Raw genomic sequence first — 20,703 nt, 5'->3', positions numbered from 1 at the left:
CAACAAGAGCAAATGTGAATTTAGAAAAGGGTTGCTCAGATTTTTCAGACATATCTTCTCAGAAAAAGGAATGCAAACTGACCCGGACAAGGTAGCGGCATTGAACACAGCACAGCCACCCCAGAACGTCTCAGAACTATGCTCATTGCTTAGAATCACGAGCTACTGCTCACGATACCTCCAGGACTACGCAACATTCAGCAACCCCCACCTTCTCACACGTAAAGACAAACCCTTTGAATGGTCAACAGACTGCCAGCAAGCTTTTGAGATCATAAAAAACATCTCTAAGGCAGAAGACATGGCCTACTTCAACGCCGAAAGGAAAACCAAAGTCATTGTCGATGCCAGCGCTGTAGGCCTAGGTGCAATACTGACACAACAAGACTTCACAGATCCAACCAACTTATTAATTGTAGCCTACGTAAGCAGGAGTCATCAAGGCGGAAAAGGAAAGCCTGGCAGTAGTGTGGGCCTGCGAGTAATTTCATCTCTTACTGTACAAAAAGGCATTCACAGTTACCACAGACTACCAGGCCCTCTTGACGATCTATGGGGACCAGAAAGCAAGAATGCCACAGAGGAGAGCGCGATGAGGTCTAAGACTACAAGTTTGACATCTTACACCATCCAGGCAAGGAAAGCAACCCAGCTGACTACTTGTCGAGACATCCCACAGGGCCCGCACAAGCAGGCCCCTCCATTGCAGACACATACATTGTGTATTTCATCACCTACAACCTCTGCTTGTCGACTGGAACACTCTAGCAAACGAGTCACAACGAGACCCGGTGCTCGCACTTGTGGCCCACTGAATCAAGACAGGGAAGACAACCCACCTGAGGAACCAGGCCAGAAGTGAACCGGAGTCTGTGAGAGATGACGTGCGATGCTTGCAGCTGATAAAGGACAAACTCACCATCTAGATGACCACATCACCATGAAGGGCTGCAAAGTGATAATACCAGAGACACCTTGGGCCTGACTCACAGAACATTTTCCTATGGGATTGCACCATTATAAAACACTTCTGTGAATCAGGCCATTAGAGAGAAAGTGGCCATGCTAGCGCACAAAGGTCACTGGGGGTAGTATCTACAAAACGCCTCCTACAACAGAAAGCAGGGCTCCCCACGTGACATCCGGGGTAGCTCCCTATTATTTTGTTGTTACTTCTGTTGGGCAACTATAGTCAGGCCGGAACCTCAGGCTGATGGACATTGCCTCTTCATCTGTGTTTCCACGTATATAATAGGTTTCCTCCTTTTCAGCCTGGCAGAGAGCCAGCTGGACATCTTCCCACCTTTTCAGCCAGGCTCTCAGCAGACTGTGTGCATCTCTGAATGCGCAATGATGTGCCCTCAGGGTGGGAATCATTGTTCCCCAGTCACAGTGTCCTCGCTCCTGACTGCAAAGCTACTAAAACAATGTGGTACATTAAAGAAACATGCCACGAAATGTACATTGTCAACACAACTCGTTCTATGAACCAATGCATAGTAAACACAGATTCAATATAAACTCCAAAACGACTCAAGACCCAACGACACCATGCAGCAGCAAAGCAATTGGGAGAAACGGAGGCGATGGCCGGAAACCTAGCAGGGAAGGAATTAACACGGAATCTAAAAGGAAAAGACACCAAATGGTGGTGTGATCAGAATTACTGAATCAATGCGTATGGATCTTCTCGCAGAGGGAATATCTAATCCATCGAAACCACCTTGGTAGATATCCCGGCACCATCTACGAACATTATCAGGGTTTTATATATCTCTTCCTTCATGGATTTCAGCTTCATCACAAATTCTGTTCCCCCCAGAAAAGGTTTCTCTAGAATTAAATCTGTTGATAAGAGGTCTATCAAATGGACCTTTTGATGGTATTATTGTATCCCACGTTCCCTTGCTGCTCTTATGCACAGGGATCATTTTCCCATCATGCTTATGGTGTACCCTTCTGTACATTTTCAATGTCATGTGCACCTTCTCTTCTTACTGGTACAAGAACGTACAAGCGCATTTCATTTGATGCACTGACGCCATTTTTCCGCTCCAAGATGGGGACCATAAGTCTCTCTTCCTGTGACGTCAAGAGGCCCTACCTACATGTAAACTAGCTCCCGCTTCATCCGTTAGGGTGGTAAGGGCCCAGCAGTCTACAGGTTAGGTATTTTTGCACGTCCACCTGGATCCATGATGGTAGACCACCAGAAGGAAGGCTACTCAGTATCTGCTCCCATCTCAAACTGAACACACAGTAAGTGGCCATCCAATCCCTCATTTTCCCCTCTTTTGATTTTAAGAAAATGTATTCCCGAAATAATGTCCAGCACTACATTTCATGTTTCAGACATATATGCTCAATATAAAAACAAATGCTCAGGTGTTCTTCTTCCTTTAGATTTTGTAGACACCGGTGTTGAGTTGGCCACTACAGATCCCCAGATAAAATGTCTGAGGAGGCGGTCCCTGTACCATGGAGACCCTCATCACGCACGGAAGAAAGACCAAAATGATGATGATTTAGGCATAGCTAAAGATTATGCTTACAACTTAATCAATATTCTGTTTTTTAATCCATTTATTTTTTTTAAACAAATGATAATTCTGGAACCTCACAAAGTATTCATTTCGATTATCTTTCAAGCCATTCATATGAAGAAACATTTTTGGTTTCAAATTTCAAGCACGATGGGCTCCGCCTACACATGACACCCATACCAGTTATAAGCCACGCCCCTTATGCAATCCTTATTACCATTTATTGTTACTGTGTAGTGTAAGGGTGCAGAAGTATGAGTCCGACACAGTGGTGGCATGTTTGTCAGCAAAGATGTTTATTTATACAAGTAAAAGAAATGAAAACCCCATCTGGCCCCATTTCTATGAGGGGTCACCCCAACCTCAACAAAAAGACTATCTTCCCCTCTTCTTTCTCCAATTCACAAACGCAACAAGTCTGGTTCACTATCCTGCCAGACCTGGACTGTTGAGGGTCTTCTTTCACAGTCACAGTTCTCAAGTCTCAGGTGGAGTCTCTTCTCCCCTTCTCCAGTTCACTAATGTAATGTCAGGTCTGGTTCACTATGCTGCCAGACCCGACTGTAGATCTTAGGATTCCAGAAAAGATTTCTGCTTCTGGTAGTGGATCCTTGGCCCCTTGTCTTCACGTCTCGTTTCCCTTTCTCTCTCGTATGTGGGTCCCAGACCTCTCTAGCTTGTCCTGGGGTCTCTCCAACTTGCTTTGCACTTTTTCTCTCTTTTCTGTTGGTCCCAGACCCCGCTGTGTTGTCTCAGGACTTTTCCAACTTTTTGTGGGCCCCAGCCTCTTGCTTGTGTGCTTCCTGTGATTCTTGTGGGTCCCAGACCCCTTTGTTTTGCTTTTGCAGTGCTTCCCAGACCCTGTTGTCTTGCTTTGGTGGGTGCTCCCCGACTTTGGGTGGGTTGTGTGGGTCCCAGACCCTGTTGTCTTGCTTTGGTGGGCCCGACTTTGTGTGGGTTGTGTGGGTCCCAGACCCTGTTGTCTTGCTTTGCTGGGTGCTCCCTCCCCGACTTTGTGTGGGTTGTGTGGGTCCCAGACCCTGTTGTCTTGCTTTGGTGGGTGCTCCCCGACTTTGTGTGGGTTGTGTGGATCCCAGACCCTAGCATCCTGCTTTCACTGAGCTTCCCCAACTTTGTATGGGTCCCAGAGCCTGCTCTCCGGTTTATTTATGTCGCACACAGGCTCGGTTCACTAACATGCCAGGCACTGGTTTTCATATATATTCTTCTTACATTTTCACAGGTACTGGAACAAGGGGGGATGGGAGTTCTCAGCCTACCCCAACCGCCTCCTTTGGCCTCAGTTACCTCCACCACCCGCTATGGTAAGCCAGGTACCTTTCGTGGTGGTACCGGCTTGCTCAGGTGGCTTTCGGGCAACTGCTTTGTCCAGCTGTGGGCTTCTGCACACCTACAAGCTATCTCTGTGTGTCCTCGCAGTATTTCCAGGACTCGTTTTTCTCGGCTTCTCGGTCCGACCACGGCGGTCTGACTCCCGGGCTCTCCTGGGCTCAGATTCTCCACCCTGGACAATTGCCAACTGTGATGAATCTTGTGGAGTCATCGCTTTTTCCCCCGGTGATGATCTCCTCACACATGGCCACGGGGCAGAAGCCACTACCTGGTCCTGACCCTGGAGGTGGTAATATGAGGGAGGATCATGCGGGAGGGGACAACTGCCAGGAGGAGGTGATGACTCCATTGCAAGGGATGCAGTATTCTACACTTTCTTATGAAGAAAACCCTATAACACCAAAATGTATGATGGCATGCAGTCATTCCGGTCAAAATTCCATTCATACCACAGACACACAACACACACCTAACATTTTCCTGTGTGTTATGTTTTTCTAAGTAAAAATCCAAAACAACAACATATTAAAATCCTTGAAATTCTATGGATTTCAATTCCCACAAAGCCTCAAGTACTGAGATGAGGACGAGGAGAAAAGAGTTGATGCAGATTGAAAGAAACAAAGTTGAATATGCGGACTAGTTGTTTTGATGAATCACAAGTGCACAGAACATTTAAAAATTGCATCTGCAATCTAGATGCAGGCAGAGCCATAGAAGGAGACAGTAGGGGAAAGAACTGTGGCAGAAGAGATCAAGAGAGCAGGCACTTCCAGACAGCAGCACTCAACCGCAAGAGTCACATGCCGGCATGGCGCGAGGTCAGGAGAGACGCTGCGGGCACCATTGGAGGACCGTCGGAGCACTGGCAGCAGCAGCAGCATAGCTACTAGAGACACGGTTGTCCTGAGAAGCAGCAGTCTTCGGTCCAAGTCACGGAAAGAGGAGACGCTGGGTGAGCAAGGAGCCGCAGGAAGCGCTGGAAGAAGGTGTTCCGTGCGAAGGAGGCTGTCTCAGAGAGGAAGCTTAATTGCAGAGACGTGCCATGGGTTGGGAGCACTGCATAAAAAACAGTGAGCATGCCCAGAGTTATTTAGGACCTTGGGGCGAACCAACAGGCTTGTAAGCAACTAAATCAAATAGAAATATTTGAATACAGACTAAATAAATCCCTAGGACAGAACTTGAACAAGTCCCCATGTATGAGATGTCAATGTGGGAAAAGTTGGAACAAGTAAAATACATCAAGCAAATAAAACGTAACACAGTGAAGTGATACAACTGTGGTGTACTAAAGGACAGTACAACTGAAAAAAAGTCCTGGTGAAAGGAGCACATCAGGCAGTGGACATTTCGGGGAAGATACCTGGCAGAGAAGTATACCAGGGGATCTGCAAGCCCCCAGAAAGGGATTCCTGGCATGGGAGTATACCAGAGGACCTGCAAGACCCCAGAAAGGGATTCCTGGCATGGGAGTACACCAGGTAATACAATCAAAAGGATCTATGTGAACACTGCGAATTTAAAATACTGAAAACGAAAATGTCGATTTTCTTTTCTCGCATGTCACTGCAATTATATGTGGGGGAGTCCCCCCAGTAACTCCCTCATACTACCCTCATATTTTGTATTACCCTAACCCACACCTCCACATAGAATTGTGGTGAAATACATAGTGAAAACGTTGACATTTTCGTCCTCAGTATTTCCATGTGCACAGTAATGGGATGATACCCATTGGAAATACACAGAGAAACAGGACATTGTGGAAAGATACCTGGCAGGAGAGTACACCAGGGGATTTGAAGAGCCCATAAGGGGATTCCTGGCAGGAAATTATACAATGCTGGCCTCTATATATTTTCTGATATCTTCATCTGTCAACTCCTTGGGTCCAAACCCTGATTCGACATTGATCACGATTTCATTCCTATTGCCTTCTTTGCTGTCTTCTTGTACTGTGTAATTATGTTCTTGATCACACAGAATCCAAACATCACCGTCACTAATACTGCTCCAAAGATCTTGAAGATGTTCGCCATCCAGTGTGAAACCCATGAGAAAATGGACACAAACCAACCGTCATCTGCAATGACCGCGGTCTGGTCTTCCATTTGGTTGTGCAGTTTCATCAGCAACGTTATGGCCTCTGTAGAGGCCCCATTCTCACCATCGTGAAAAGTATGAACGTGCAACATGATGGTCCGATTTTGGCACAAACTCCTCCATCCATCACTGTAATCATGTCAAGGACATATCTATTCTGTAGGGTCATCAGTCGTATGGCCCTACAGAATAGATATAGATTTGTCTTTGATAGCATTGAATCCCTTTAAAGTGGTGTTGATCGTCTGCAGGAGCTCCCAACGGGTTATATGTAACCATTTAGCATTACCCATTGTCTGGATCCCCAGCATAAAGATAGCCATGAATACTGCAGCAGTCTGGCTAAACAACCTGTGCTCATATGGAATAGCATCAAAGGCTTCTATTGATTTTGCTGAGAAATAGTTTTCCCTCTTTGTTCGATTGAGAAATTAGAGTGATCTTCTCCTTCTCCTTCTTAAATGGGCATCTGCATTCACAAATTCACCAATGTTCAGGTCACTCTGTGGAATCACTAATGCTGGAATATGTCCCCAGTCCTTGGACAGCTTCATGTAGGCCGTGGACCTACAAGCCCAATAATGATCCATCCGAACGGCAGTCCCTTGCTTCATACCTGGTACATAAAAGAAATTCGGCCGCACTGGTGAGCCTCTCCAACTTTCCTCGTGCCATTATTTCTGAAACATAAGGACGCACTCTTCAGGGGTAGTATCTGCAGTGGCCCTCCCTTATCGTCGACCCATGTCAACAATTTTGAAATCTTTGGCCATTGATGCTTGTATTCTTTTTCTGAATTTAACCCAACTTCTTCCCACTGTGCGGGTAATGCTGCTGCTTTGCACACAACTAGTCCATCAAACCATTCTCCACCAGTAAGCACTGGTCCTTTGATTTGTAGTTGACCTCTTTCCCAGCATTCACGTTTTTCCTGGCCATTCTTATCTTTGCATTGCAGAATCTGGTTTACTTCCATCTTGATTCCTGCTCCATTTATTCCAAGCTGTTCATATCTTATTATTTGATGCCTTGTTTCTGACTTCTCTCTTGTCTTTAAATCTTGCACTTAATTATCTTTTCTTTGAGAGGTCATTTTATTCACCCACACTATGGATACTGTTCGGCCCTGGATCAGTCCTCTTGTCATGCAAAGTACGAGATGTGTCAGGCAATGCGCTCTTTTCATTAGTACTTCGGTGGCGATGAATATTTTAGAGGTTCCCAAAGCATAAGGTACTAGAGAACACATGTAGCAACTCTCCTTAGATGCTTTTTCTCCCACCTTTCTCATGTGCTTAGACCACATGTTATTACCCAAGTGTGCTACATTATCTAGATAAGGGTTTATCCTTCCATTATCTTCCTCTGCATTTCTCTTGTATCTCCCAATGCACGGTTTGTGTAATACTCATGAAGCAAGTCAAAAGCAGTTCCCCCAGTGGGGGCAATCGTAGGAATCCCTGCTTCAGTGGAAGTAAACAAATCAAAAGCAGTTCCTCTAGTAGGAGAAATCATAGTGGCCTCTAACATATTAACCCCCACCATTTGTGGCATTCTGGAATTGGTTGGGCTTGTTCATTCCCTAAAATCGTACTTGCTTCAACATTCCTCATGTTTACCTCGATTGTTTAAGGGGAAAAAAACGTTTACTCCTGCAACTGTAATATCTCCTCTATTATTGCTACGAGCAGTCTTCTTATTACAGGGCCATTCTTAGGATCCTGTAAAAAAGTGTAAATATCAACGTCTCTTCTGACAAGTGCAGGATAAGCTTGATGGATAAATACAAAAACAGCAAGTATAAGTCTTTGGACAGCCCCGTCTGTTAAAACCATAGAGATAACCAAATAGATACTCATGAGAAACGAGTCTGGGTATTGCTCTCGTTTCCCATCTTCGAATTCAAAATCAAGCTCAGGCAAAATTCATGATATCAATATTTTGCTAAAGTTAATTTTCCAAAAGATTCCTGTGACTCTCAGCAAAGGTTTTCACTCCTGCTATAACATCTATAAGAAGTGTTGTTACGGGTCACAGTCCATATGCAAAATATGCATTAATTAACTGGTCGCTTTATCATCCTTCTTCATCATCGATCGAGTCTGCACATGATGAAATTCTTCTTCTTGTCTTGCTTCTGGATCGGCAGCTGTATGGGAGGTATGGTCTTGCCTTTGTATAAATTTCACGTTGTTCAAATTAAGCCAAGCTCATGTGCCTTGGACTTTCTCCTGCAGAGGGGATTATAGTTTCAACGCAAAAGAGGCCTTTAAACTGAGGCTCGTGCAACTTTCTGCCTTCTCTTGCTGGAGGAGGGCCAGATCTTCTTTTAGTTTTGTCAGGTACTGCCTAGCTTCTGTCTCTGATTCTTGGCTCTTCTGTAGTCTTTGCTCTGCAGAGTCCAGATCAGTCTGGATTCCTTCTAGGCTTTCCACTTGATTCTTTGCCAGAACTATGTTTTCTGCATGCTTTTCCTTCACTACTCCTGTGTGGAGGTACAGGTAGGCTGCTATTTTGGCAATTTTACTCTGCTCCTCTTTTACTTTTGGGGCCATGTACAGTTCACTTGGTGTAATGGGCCCTTTTCCTACCATATATCTAGGTCTATGGCAGTGACCTGTTCTTTGATTTCCTGCAGCCATACCTGTTCATTCTGTTCGGGCCACTCACCCCTGACAAACAGTTGGCGCATGAGGTGTTCCCAAGCCATATTAATTTCTACTGGGATCGCCATTTTGGAAATATCAATTTCTTTATGACTTATTTTAGGGTTAATTTACCTTTACAAGCAGGCCTGATTTTGGAGTATTTATTTTGAGAGGTGCTTGTACAGTGTAGCACAGTACATGAACCCAGCAAGGTGTCTGTACCCTGCAGGCTAGTATGCTTTGTTAGACTGTCATGGGTGGTAACTCAAACTCAGAATCACGGCATGAGCCCCCAAATCTGTTAAGGATTTCAATCAGGCAATACACCTGGGTCTCGCCTAGCATGGAGTGCGCAAATTAAATACTTATTTATTGTGTCGATAGGTTCGACATTCTGGGTGATATACCACTCATATCACACCCTTCTCAAAATACCCCCCCAAGTCACACTGGACCAGGAATAAGTCTTGTTGGTAAAGGTAAATATGTATTTATTATTTAAAATTCAAATCAAACAAACATTTTAATATATACAGGGCAGCAATCACAAATGTAGTGACAATACAAATCAGAAAATAAGTAAGGCAATTGAATTCACTTTTGAGCAGCACAGAAGATGAAACACAGGGAAAAGAACAGTTTTGGCTTGTGAAAAGATAGCACTTAGGTTAAGATTTCCTCCTGCAAAGTTCTTAATTCACAAATGAGCAATTCTACACTGATATAAGTAAGCAGCAGGTATTCAGGAATAAAAAAAACAGTATATAGAGTTTGAATGCAATCTTCCCTCCCCAAACAAGAGAGAAAAGCATTTTGGAACTTTTACACTTTTAAACTGACAGTTGAAAATGGCTTTGTGAAACAATGAAAAATGTGCAAAAATGCTTATATTCATATAAATTCCTATGGGAGCAACACTAAACAGGTTCTAGCAAACATAAGCTACAATAGGAGCAACAATACACACTTAGAATCACAATGGGAGTATGGAAATACTTTGAATTGGAATTTACGCATGTAAAACCTTTGCAAAAATGCGAGTTCCCGCCTAATTTTCACTATGCGATTTTTAATAAGAATGTGTCACATACAATGTTTCGCAATGCGGTTTTTAGTTGTGGGTGTAGCTACAGGTCTTAGGTTTAAGTGAGAGTTGAAGTTGCGTCTCTAGCTATTAAATTGAAGAAGTTATGCAAGTTTGAATGAGAGGTGTTTCTGAAAAAAATGAACAGAGAAAACGGAAAATCAGTTTTAAATGACAGATTGGTTTTATTTAAACTATATTAATGACTAAGAAAAAGAAGAATGCCACCTGGGAATCTCCACAGTTATGCACGGCCGCTTGTAACTCTTTAGGTGGCGGATACTACGTTTTCTTTATGGGAATTACTTTATTTAATTCAAATCACTAATGGCGTATGGTCTAGCAAAACAAATGAGAGAAATCAGCGCTACCACTAGGGATATAAACAGGGTCGCAAGAATGGTTCTGACACTATTGGAGGTTCTTAAGTTAAAGAGAGGATGGGTTATATATTGGGATAGGACAAGGCAATTATACTATGGGTCACTATGATTCCTGTTGATACTTACAGTCCACTGTAAATTAAGATTGGACCGTCAGGTTCTGGTCACCATGGATCAGGTCTACAGGCAGCAGGGCACTTCTGGCGTGATGGTCAGCTGGCCGGTTCTGGTCAATTGGACTGGCACCTCAGGCTGGATTGGATTGGATTGGCCCTTCTCGTCATTGGACACTGTAAGTTAGCGGGATGGTGAGTTTCAGCAAGCAAGAATGGTAGCCAGCCAAACTGGATCAGAATTATTTCCCTTAGGTTTGGGATGGTTCAGGATTTGGGCCTAGCTAAAAAGAGTTCAGCCAATGCTGAGGCCTGGGTTTTGCAAAGTAATCTGGAGTCAGGAACAAGATGAAGTCAGGAACATGATGAAGAAGTCAGGAGCAGGGCGTCACGCGGAAATCAGGATGTAGTCAGGAATCAGTGTGTGTGTTGTGAGGTTCCCATATTTATCATGCCAAGTGACATCACTCTGTTTATGGTAGGGGCAGAATTACAATCCACACCCCCAACGCTGTGAGTGGTCAAATGCACTTGCCTTTTTCTGGTTGGAAGCCAGAAAGAGCTGTCATATTATTTTTTTTTATTCAAACTGTTGTTTGTTAGTTAGATCAACAAACTTTTACAACTTTTAACATTAAATATTGCTTCATATTATACATTTGATATTTTCAAATAGTCTCTTCATTTTCTTACGAGTCTATTCCCTTTTCATTCATTATACAATTTAATATAAATTATATAGTATGCAATTAAAAAACTCTTTCGTATGCTATGCACCATATGGCAAGTTATTTATCAGCATATGTACATACATTAGAAGCAAGGATAGTATAGTGCATCTTTGTTGGTACTTCATTTATCCACTTAAATGTCATTTAGCAAATTGTAGGAACTGTAGGATAACATGGGCTTAACCCATCCTGTATGGAAGAGCATATAAAAAAATGAGAGTGTACAATCACATTGCAGACCAGGCAACAGACAATTGACACTTGCTGAGGCGAAAGCAGTACACTTAGTGGGGTAGTTACAACAGATGCTAATCCACCCCTTCAATATTTTGATACATAGTCTCAAGTTCTTGGTTTATGATTGTTAGAAGTCTGCACAGGGACAATATAAGACTCGTTCTATTCCCCCACATGCAGGTTTATCCAAAACCATTCCCTATTAGCCTCAGAGCCTACACCATCTGTGTCAATTGTTGATATACGAGTTGCCTCAAAATGGGGACAAAATATAACTAGATGTTTCAAAGTTTCTATGATAGACCATTCATTACAGAACCTGCATCCCAAACTCTTATCAGATTTCAGGAGAGGGTTCCAACTACCAATTCTTTCCAGAGTTAGTGATTGGTTCATTTTAAATCGAAAGTAAATTTCCCTAACTTCTTTGCAAGGAAGTTGAATTGCATACGGTTTATGTGGACGTCTTGGGGTGCTGAAAAGCACAGCTTCCTTATATCCTTTGAGTTCAGCTATTCCACTTAACGTTTTACACCAGTCATGCTAAAAAATACGCAGTTTAACATAAATTGGTCTAAATTCCAAATCTGATGGTTTGAGTGCAATTTCGTCTTGTAAATGGACCATTTGTGCGTGGTAATCTGTGATGGAAGATCGTTCAGAGGCAACCATTAATTGTCCAAGATCTTCATATAAACAATTATCTGGTGGGTATAGCATTCTGGCAAAGTTAGACAATAGCCGCCAGTTGTGGCGCGCAGACAGAGCAGTGAGACCAAATTCATGCCTTATTGTCATATTGGGAGTAGATTTGGCCAAACGCAATACCCCCTTCCATATACGACCATGTAGTTGGTCAAGAAAGCTGTTAATACCCACAAGGCACATGTCCAAAGTGAAAAGGAGCACAGATTCCACTTTCAATATATAAAATTGCAGTAGTGGCAACAATGAGAATTTGCAGAACTTGATATAAACCATCCGCATTTGAGTGGAAAGAGGAGCCACTTTCTTGTTCAGTATCTCTTTCCACATTGCCAAGGAGTTGGAATCAGTTATTGTATCACCAAGATAGCGAATGGCAGGCACTATGGTTATGGGAAAGTTTTCAATTTTCCAATTTTGAGTAATACGTTTTCTCTTGAAGTTCCTAAAAACCATAATGTGAGATTTTTCTACATTACATTTTAGATTGTGGCTTTGGCAGTTAGAAGCAAATAAACCTAGATTAACTTGCAAGCCTTTAGGGGTACGATCGAAGATGACTATATCATTGGCAAAAGCTAGCCATTGTATTTTTAAGTGACCAAGCCTTGCCGGATAAGAAATCTAATTGTTCCAAATGTCATTAATGCCACATAAGTAAAGATTGAAGAGCGTGGCTGCTAGGTTGCATCTCTGCTTCACACCAACCTCAATCCTTATTGGATTTGTTGTTGCACCTTCATTGTTCACTCTTACAAGATAGGTGGTATTTGTATGAAGCTTGGATATCAACTGTATAATGTACACGGGTATGTTCATGGCAATCATTTTCTTCCAAAGTAGTGTACGTATGACACAGTCAACGGCAGATGTAAGGTCTATTAATGCCATGTACAAGGGACCGGAATTGCGTACTTCGGTTTTCGCTAGCAGATGCGCCATAATTGTTGCATTAAGGGCAGTGCCCATCCTTGCCCGAAAACCAATTTGATACTTGGACAGTATCCTAAGCTGCCCAATCACTACTTGTAATTCTCCCAAAAGCAAACTAGCAAAAACTTTTGCAGCAGTATCAATTAGCGCAATAGGTCGAAAGTTATCGGGATCAGATCTTACACCTTTTTTATATATTGGAACGATGATAGAATTTAGCCATCACTTCAAAGTCCCCCCCAGAATGGATTGACGATGAATCCCGCTGCCTTTGCTTTGCACCCTCTCCATTTGAACCTTTGCGAGAGTGGAAACTTCTTTCCAGACTCACAACGATTCTTAGGGTAGTGAGGCTGGTGCGGCTCATTATTAGATGAGAAGGCCCTAAGATCCAGTTCAATGCCCAGCTCCGTCTCACTAGTAGGGCATGGTGTTTCTGCCACCTTTCCTACTTGAGTGATTTTATTGTCAATAGATTTAAGGAAATTAGGTAGCTGAGTCTGAGAAGACGAATGCACTTTCTCGGCAGCAAGGGAGTTCGTCTGCTGGGTTGGCATTTTTTTGGAGTTATTTTTGGAGAAGATTTCTCCAGGGTCCAAAACACTTTTAGGGGTTTTCAATTCATCTGAACCCATCGATGCTGCAGCTTCATTACTCTTAACAATTTTTTTTTTTGTTTTTTCATTTGATTTGACTTGTGCAACTGGTTCAATATGAGAAGTTTGGGTCGCTTTTTTTCGGTCCTTTTTCCTTTTCAGAGCTCGGAAGAAAAGTCTTTTTTCCTTCCTTGAGATGAAGGTGCGCTCTGCATTAGGCGGGGGACTTTCAGCAGCAGTAGGTGCAGTGCAATCAAGAACAGAACCAGTTTGGTCATTTGCATCTAACAATTTGGTTAGTACTGAGGTACTGTCAGGATGGAATTCCTGACCTCCCTCTGTGCAGCCCAAAGGATCCCCCAACTTCTCTTCTCCTGGTCCAGAATGTAGAAAAAATTGATGTAGCCTAGTATATGTCAGATGAGTCTGGCGGAACGTAAATGAAGTCAGGTTTTCAGGTAAACGTCCCGAGTGTTAGTTTGTTGTCTTTCTTGTTGTGCGTAAGTGTTTGTGTGGAACGAGCAGGCAGTGTTTTACTGGTCAGGGTTCAGTGGTCTGCATTGGCCATGAAGTAGGTGAAGGTAGAATTCAGCCTCTTCCCAGTAAAGTACAAGCGGTACAGGACGGGCCTACCCCCACCACTCAAACCCAAGTGATCGCTTTCCTGGGCCTCACTGGATATTACAGTTACTTCATGGCAGACTATGGCACCATAGCTGCCCCCGACCGCCCTCACTACTCCAAAGAAGCCTACAAAGGTCTCTTGGTCTGAGGAATGTGAGGAGGCCTTTCAGTGCATTAACGACTCCATGTGCCAGGGCCCCTGACTACAAAAGGCCTTTTATTTTGCAGACCAAGGCCTCTGATACTGGGATAGGTGCAGTTCTATCACAAATAGATGAGAAAGGCAGTGAACACCAGATCGGATTCATATGTCGTCAGCTTAAGGACAGAGAGTTCAGGTGGTTCACTGTGGAAAAATAATGTTTTTCATCGTGTGCGCCCTAAGGAAGCTGAGGCCCTACCTTTATGGGACCCACTTCACTATGGAAACTGATCATAAGTCCTTAAAGTGGCTAAAGAAGAATAAGGGAGGGAATCAAAACTTGCTTAGGTGGTCCATAAGTCTGCAAGGCTTTGACTTCACCATTGAGCATAGGCCTGGTGTCCAACATAGCAATGTTGATGGGTTTTCCAGAATGTTCAACCGACCTGAACATGCGACTCATCCAGGGTGGATTAAGTCCCCCTGTCCTTAGTCTAGGAGGGGAGAGTGTTAGGTAAAATTTCACTTACTGCTATTTTACCTCGATGTTGGTGGAACCCACGCCCCTCCAACTTTTAAGTTAGGGATATTCATCCTAGGAGTTGGCCAATGTATTAAAGTTTGTCTGCTTTCCCTGATGACCAATTTTAGCGGGAAACGACACTTCCCCTCATTGAACGAAAAGTGATTGTGCATGCCTTACATAGTGTGCGTTTAAGTACTGATATTACGGAGTTTGCCATTATTCACTTGTGTTTGTTCGGGGCCTAATAAATAGTCATTTCTGTTATACTACTGTCTAAGAGTAATTCTTGTGTCCTACTGTGTGTGCTCATCCAAGACCTCAGAACACCCCCACTACTCCTGAGACTTGGCTGCTCTCCAACCTACCTTAAATTGTCCTGGCTAACTTTGCAGTAGTGTTCCCTGTTTCACTAAACAAGGGTGGCCTCCTAAACATCTGTTCACCAGAGGAGAGTTTAGAAATTCATTCTAACAGGGGTATAAACCAGGACAATAGAAAAAAGGAGGTGACAAAACCACTTGAGCACCTCTGTGAAATCTGGGACAAGCATCGAGTGAAATAGAACCTCCACTGGTCGTGCATCTTGTGCTGGGGCTCAATGACCGGTTAAGGACCTACAAGGCGATTGGGGGTGGTTGCATCCCACCATCAACCAGAAAGAAGTCTGAGGACGTTTGGAGAGGGCACTCTAGACACTGGTTGGCAGAAAGGTGCATGGAAGTCTTGGGAACCTTTTAAGAAGAACTTGGAGAGTGTGAATGGTGTCTTTCTGCTTAATCAGATCTTTGGGACTGCAAAGCGAGAGAGATATACAGAGTATAAAATGCTGAATGTGTGATGTGGGAGGGAACTGACGTCGCAGGGAAGGAGGGGAGTAAGTAGGTTGGGGGCACGGGGGAGCAGCTAACAAATGATCTATGCGATCCCTGTGCCACGCCATAACGGAAGTCGACATTATCGGCGGCGCAGTGATCACAGTTACACAGTGTCAGGAAGAACACTGTACCCTGGCCATACCCAGTGAGGACATATTTTTGTTTAGGACTGTTTATTAACTGGAAGATGCCGTTTGAAGGACTTTTGGAGAAGGTGGAATTGCCTACACCAAGACGAGCTTAGAAGAGGGGAATTTAGATGGAGTCGCTGAATTATTTAATTTTCTGTAAAGTGGTCATTAGGATGAAGAATAAAGCTCCTTGAAGTGCTACACCGGGCATGGTCTGTACGACAGAACCAAATGTTGGTTTCAACTTCCGTCATTCACACAGGACTTGCCTCCAAATCTGAGGGTGAGACGCCAGCCTCTCATTAAGAATTCCATTCCAGGGGGGCTGATGGAAGAGGGGCAGCAGAGGAAGGGGAGCCATGAGGAATGCTAGTCAAAGAGGGGTTCAAGAAGGGAAAGGAGTGAACAGGGGGGCTGCGTGATGCTCGTGGGCCGATCAGCTCACAAGAAGACCAGAACTAACCAGGTCCTCCCTCGGCCGCACAGGAACATCTAAGCACACGTGACTGGATCCCTGGATAACAAGGCATGACACACTGCCAAGTGCAGCCTCCCCAACAGAAGGGGCTTGCGAACACCCCCTGATACGCAGACACGAAGCTCAGTAAAACCTTCGGTACCCGCCACTTGCCATCATCTCCTGCTGCTAGTAATAATATGTGCCCAGGTACTTACTGCGCACTATCACCACCGGAGTGGCCCCTGGCGCTCTGGCGGCTCTGAAAGAGGAGGGGAGGGTGAGTTAGTGGGAATAAGCTGGAAAAGTGCAAGAGAGCAGTGATGTGCTGTTGGCGGCCTCAGCCAGGTGGGTCCGTGGGCTGGGCCTGGGGTGTTTGCGGCCGGTAGTAGTCGTGTACTGTTGTGGTAGTCTATGCATGTATGAGTGTACCAGTCTCCATGCCAGATAATGGAGTGGCTGGCTGGGAGAGGGCTGGCAAGCCAATAAGAAATGTCAGGAAGGCTGGCTACAAAGCCTTTTAACCCGCACCTGCCTCTCGGCCACACAGGTAGCCGGCATCCAGCTACCGGGCACGGCACATTCTCTTAGGCTTCACCATTGGGGGTGCCCACGATGCCGCATTACTGTACACCCTTTCCATCCTAATGTTTTAGAATTCAAGTCCCCGATCATGTGTAGTCACTTCAGAACCGCAGAATAACCAACACCGGAGCCCAGAGCTCTCCTCACACAGCTGGGGGGCCCTGTGGGTGCAGGGCCCCCCAAGTCACCGGCACTGACCACTCACTTATCGACACCCAGGCCTTCAAACTGAGGGTGCAACGCGTCTATTCATTCGACGTAGATCGGGGTTTAAAAGTGTCCCTTTTCCCGAGTTATAGCTATCTATCTAACCCCCGGTCGCCCCCCGATTATGGCTGGGTTGTTTGGGTAGAAGACAAGAGCACTCACTGTCTGTACTCACAGTCGACGGGAGCACTCACTGTCTGTACTCACAGTCGACGGGAGCACTCACTGTCTGTACTCACACGACGGGAGCACTCACTGTCTGTACTCACAGTCACTGGGAGCACTCACTGTCTGTACTCACACGACGGGAGCACTCACTGTCTGTACTCACACGATGGTAGCACTCACTGTCTGTACTCACAGTCGACGGGAGCACTCACTGTCTGTACTCACAGTCGACGGGAGCACTCACTGTCTGTACTCACACGGCGGGAGCACTCACGGTCTGTACTCACAGTCGACAGGAGCACACAGCCTGTACTCACAGTCGCTGGGAGCACTCACTGTCTGTACTCACATGACAGGAGCACTCACTGTCGGTACTCACACGATGGGAGCACTCACTGTCGGTACTTACAGTCACCGGGAGCACTCACTGTCTGTACTCACAGTCGACGGGAGCACTCACTGGACTCACACGACGGGAGCACTCACTGTCTGTACTCACAGTCGACGGGAGCACTCACTGTCTGTACTCACAGTCGACGGGAGCACCAACTCTCTGTACTCACACGACGGGAGCACTCGCTGTCTGTACTCACAGTCAATGGGAGCACTCACTGTCTGTACTCACAGTCGACGGGAGCACTCACTGTCTGTACTCACAGTCGACGGGAGCACCAACTCTCTGTACTCACACGATGGGAGCACTCGCTGTCTGTACTCACAGTCAATGGGAGCACTCACTGTCTGTACTCACAGTCCTGTGATTTAGGCACCTTGAAGGGGACGGAAAGCATCAGTGAAAGACAAACATAAAAGAAGGGGAATTCCTGTCATGCTTTAACATACATGCAAGTTCAAACATGAGACATGGCGTTATTTCTGTTATGGGGGTCACATACATATTTAGAAATTTTAGAAAAGCGACGTACCTTGAGCTCCGGCTCCATGATGGCTTCGCTAATGATGGACTTCTTACCCATGAGGTCTGAGAGGTGCAACTTGTCCTCGGGTGAGATCGTAAACTGAGATAGATACAGCCATGTCACCTTCTTTCTAGAACATTCTTTAAATTCATCCTAAGAAAGACAGGAAAGGTCAGTCGCCATGAGTGTGTGATCTTGCGCAACATCTCCTTGAAAATTCTTGGCCAACATCCTAATACTTGGCCAGGGTGGGTGAACCATTTGGTGAATGTGGGAGTGACTTGGCTAGGGTGGGTGAACCATGTGGTGAATGTGGGAGGGACTTGGCCAGGGTGGGGGAACCATGTGGTGAATGTGGGAGGGACTTGGCCAGGGTGGGTGAACCATGTGGTGAATGTGAGAGGGACTTGGCCAGGGTGGGTGAACCATGTGGTGAATGTGGGAGGGACTTGGCAAGGGTGGGTGAACCATGTGGTGAATGTGAGAGGGACTTGGCCAAGGTGGGGGAACCATGTAGTCAATATGGGAGGGACTTGGCCGGGCTGGGTGAACCATTTGGTGAATGTGGGAGGGACTTGGCCAGGGTGGGGGAACCATGTGGTGAATGTGGGAGGGACTTGGCAAGGGTGGGTGAAACATTTGGTGAATGTGGGAGTGACTTGGCTAGGGTGGGTGAACCATGTGGTGAATGTGGGAGGGACTTGGCCAGGGTGGGGGAACCATGTAGTGAATGTGGGAGGGACTTGGCCAGGGTGGGGGGACCATGTGGTGAATGTGGGAGGGACTTGGCCAGGGTGGGGGAACCATGTGGTGAATGTGGGTGGGACTTGGCCAGGGTGGGCGAACCATGTGGGAAATGTGTGTGGGACTTGGCCACGGTGGGCGAACCATGTGGGGAATGTGGGAGGGACCTGGCCAGGTTGGGCGAACCATGTGGTGAATGTGGGAGGGACTTGGCCAGGGTGGGGGAACCATGTGGTGAATGTGGGAGGGACCTGGCCAGGGTGGGCGAACCATGTGGTGAATGTGGGAGGGACTTGGCAGGGGTTGGTGAACCATGTAGTCAATATGGGAGGAACTTGGCCGCAGTGGGGGAACCATGTGGTGAATGTGGGAGGGACTTGGCCTCGGTGGGGAACCATGTGGTGAATGTGGGAGGGAATGGGGGAACCATGTGGTGAATGTGGAAGGGACTCGGCCAGGGTGGGGGAACCATGTGGTGAATGTGGGAGGGACTTGGCTAGCATGGGGGAACCATGTAGTGAATGTGGGAGGGACTTGGCCATGGTGGGGGAACCATCTGGTAAATGTGGGAGGGACTTGGCCAGGGTGGGCGAACCATGTGGTGAATGTGTGAGGGACTTGGCCAGGGTGGGGGAACCGTGTGGTGAATGTCGGAGGGACCTGGCCAGGGTGGGCGAACCATGTGGTGAATGTGGGAGGGACTTGGACCAGGGTGGGCGAACCATGTGGTGAATGTGGGAGGGACTTGGACCAGGGTGGGGGAACCATGTGGTGAATGTGGGAGGGACTTGGCTAGCATGGGTGAACCATGTGGTGAATGTGGGAGGGACTTGGCCAGGGTGGGGGAACCATGTGGTAAATGTGGGAGGGACTTGGCCAGGGTGGGCGAACCATGTGGTGAATGTGTGAGGGACTTGGCCAGGGTGGGGGAACCATGTGGTAAATGTGGGAGGGACTTGGCCAGGGTGGGCAAACCATGTGGTGAATGTGGGTTGGACTTGGCCAGGGTGGGGGAACCATGTGGTGAATGTGGGAGGGACCTGGCCAGGGTGGGCGAACCATGTGGTGAATGTGTGAGGGACTTGGCCAGGGTGGGCGAACCATGTGGTGAATGTGGGAGGGACTTGGCCAGGGTGGGGGAACCATGTGGTGAATGTGGGAGGGACCTGGCCAGGGTGGGGGAACCATGTGGTGAATTTGGGAGCGACTTGGCCAGGGTGGGTGAACCATGTGGTGAATGTGGGAGGGACCTGGCTAGCGTGGTGGAACCATTGGTGAATGAGGGAGGGACCTGGCCAGGAAGGGAGAACCATGTGGTGAATGTGGGAGGGACCTGCCGAGGGTGGGCGAACCATGTGGTGAATGTGGGGGGGGACTTGGCCAGGGTGGGGGAACCATGTGGTGAATGTGGGAGGGACCTGGCCAGGGTGGGCGAACCATCTGGTGAATGTGGGAGGGACTTGGCCATGGTGGGTGAACCATGTGGTGAATGTGGGAGGGACTTGGCTAGCGTGGGGGACCCATTTGGTGAATGTGGGAGGGACTTGGCCAGGGTGGGCGAACCATGCGGTGAATGCGGGAGGGACTTGGCCAGGGTGGGCGAACCATGTGGTGAATGTGGGAGGGACTTGGCGAGGGTGGGGGAACCATGTGGTGAATGTGGGAGGGACTTGGCCAGGGTGGGGGAACCATGTGGTGAATGTGGGAGGGACCTGGCCAGGGTGGGCGAACCATCTGGTGAATGTGGGAGGGACTTGGCCAGGGTGGGCGAACCATGTGGTGAATGTGGGAGGGACTTGGCCAGGGTGGGGGAACCATGTGGTGAATGTGGGAGGGACCTGGCCAGGGTGGGCGAACCATCTGGTGAATGTGGGAGGGACTCGGCCAGGGTG

General features: G+C 46.6%; 1 protein-coding gene across 1 annotated transcript in view; it reads right to left on the bottom strand.

The window, feature by feature from the left end:
* The window catches only part of LOC138491098 (probable cation-transporting ATPase 13A4), a 1,104,196-nt gene that overhangs the window by 781,499 nt on the left and 301,994 nt on the right, over positions 1 to 20,703 (bottom strand). Inside the window, exon 3 of the mRNA XM_069617413.1 lies at positions 18,074 to 18,220. Coding sequence (XP_069473514.1) covers positions 18,074 to 18,220 — 147 coding nt within the window. The remainder of the gene's footprint in view (positions 1 to 18,073; positions 18,221 to 20,703) is intronic.

This window comes from Ambystoma mexicanum, chromosome 10 (assembly GCF_040938575.1).
Source record: "Ambystoma mexicanum isolate Mex_15411 chromosome 10, UKY_AmexF1_1, whole genome shotgun sequence".
Taxonomy (NCBI): domain Eukaryota; kingdom Metazoa; phylum Chordata; class Amphibia; order Caudata; family Ambystomatidae; genus Ambystoma; species Ambystoma mexicanum.
This window is presented reverse-complemented; position numbering and strand designations above follow the sequence as displayed.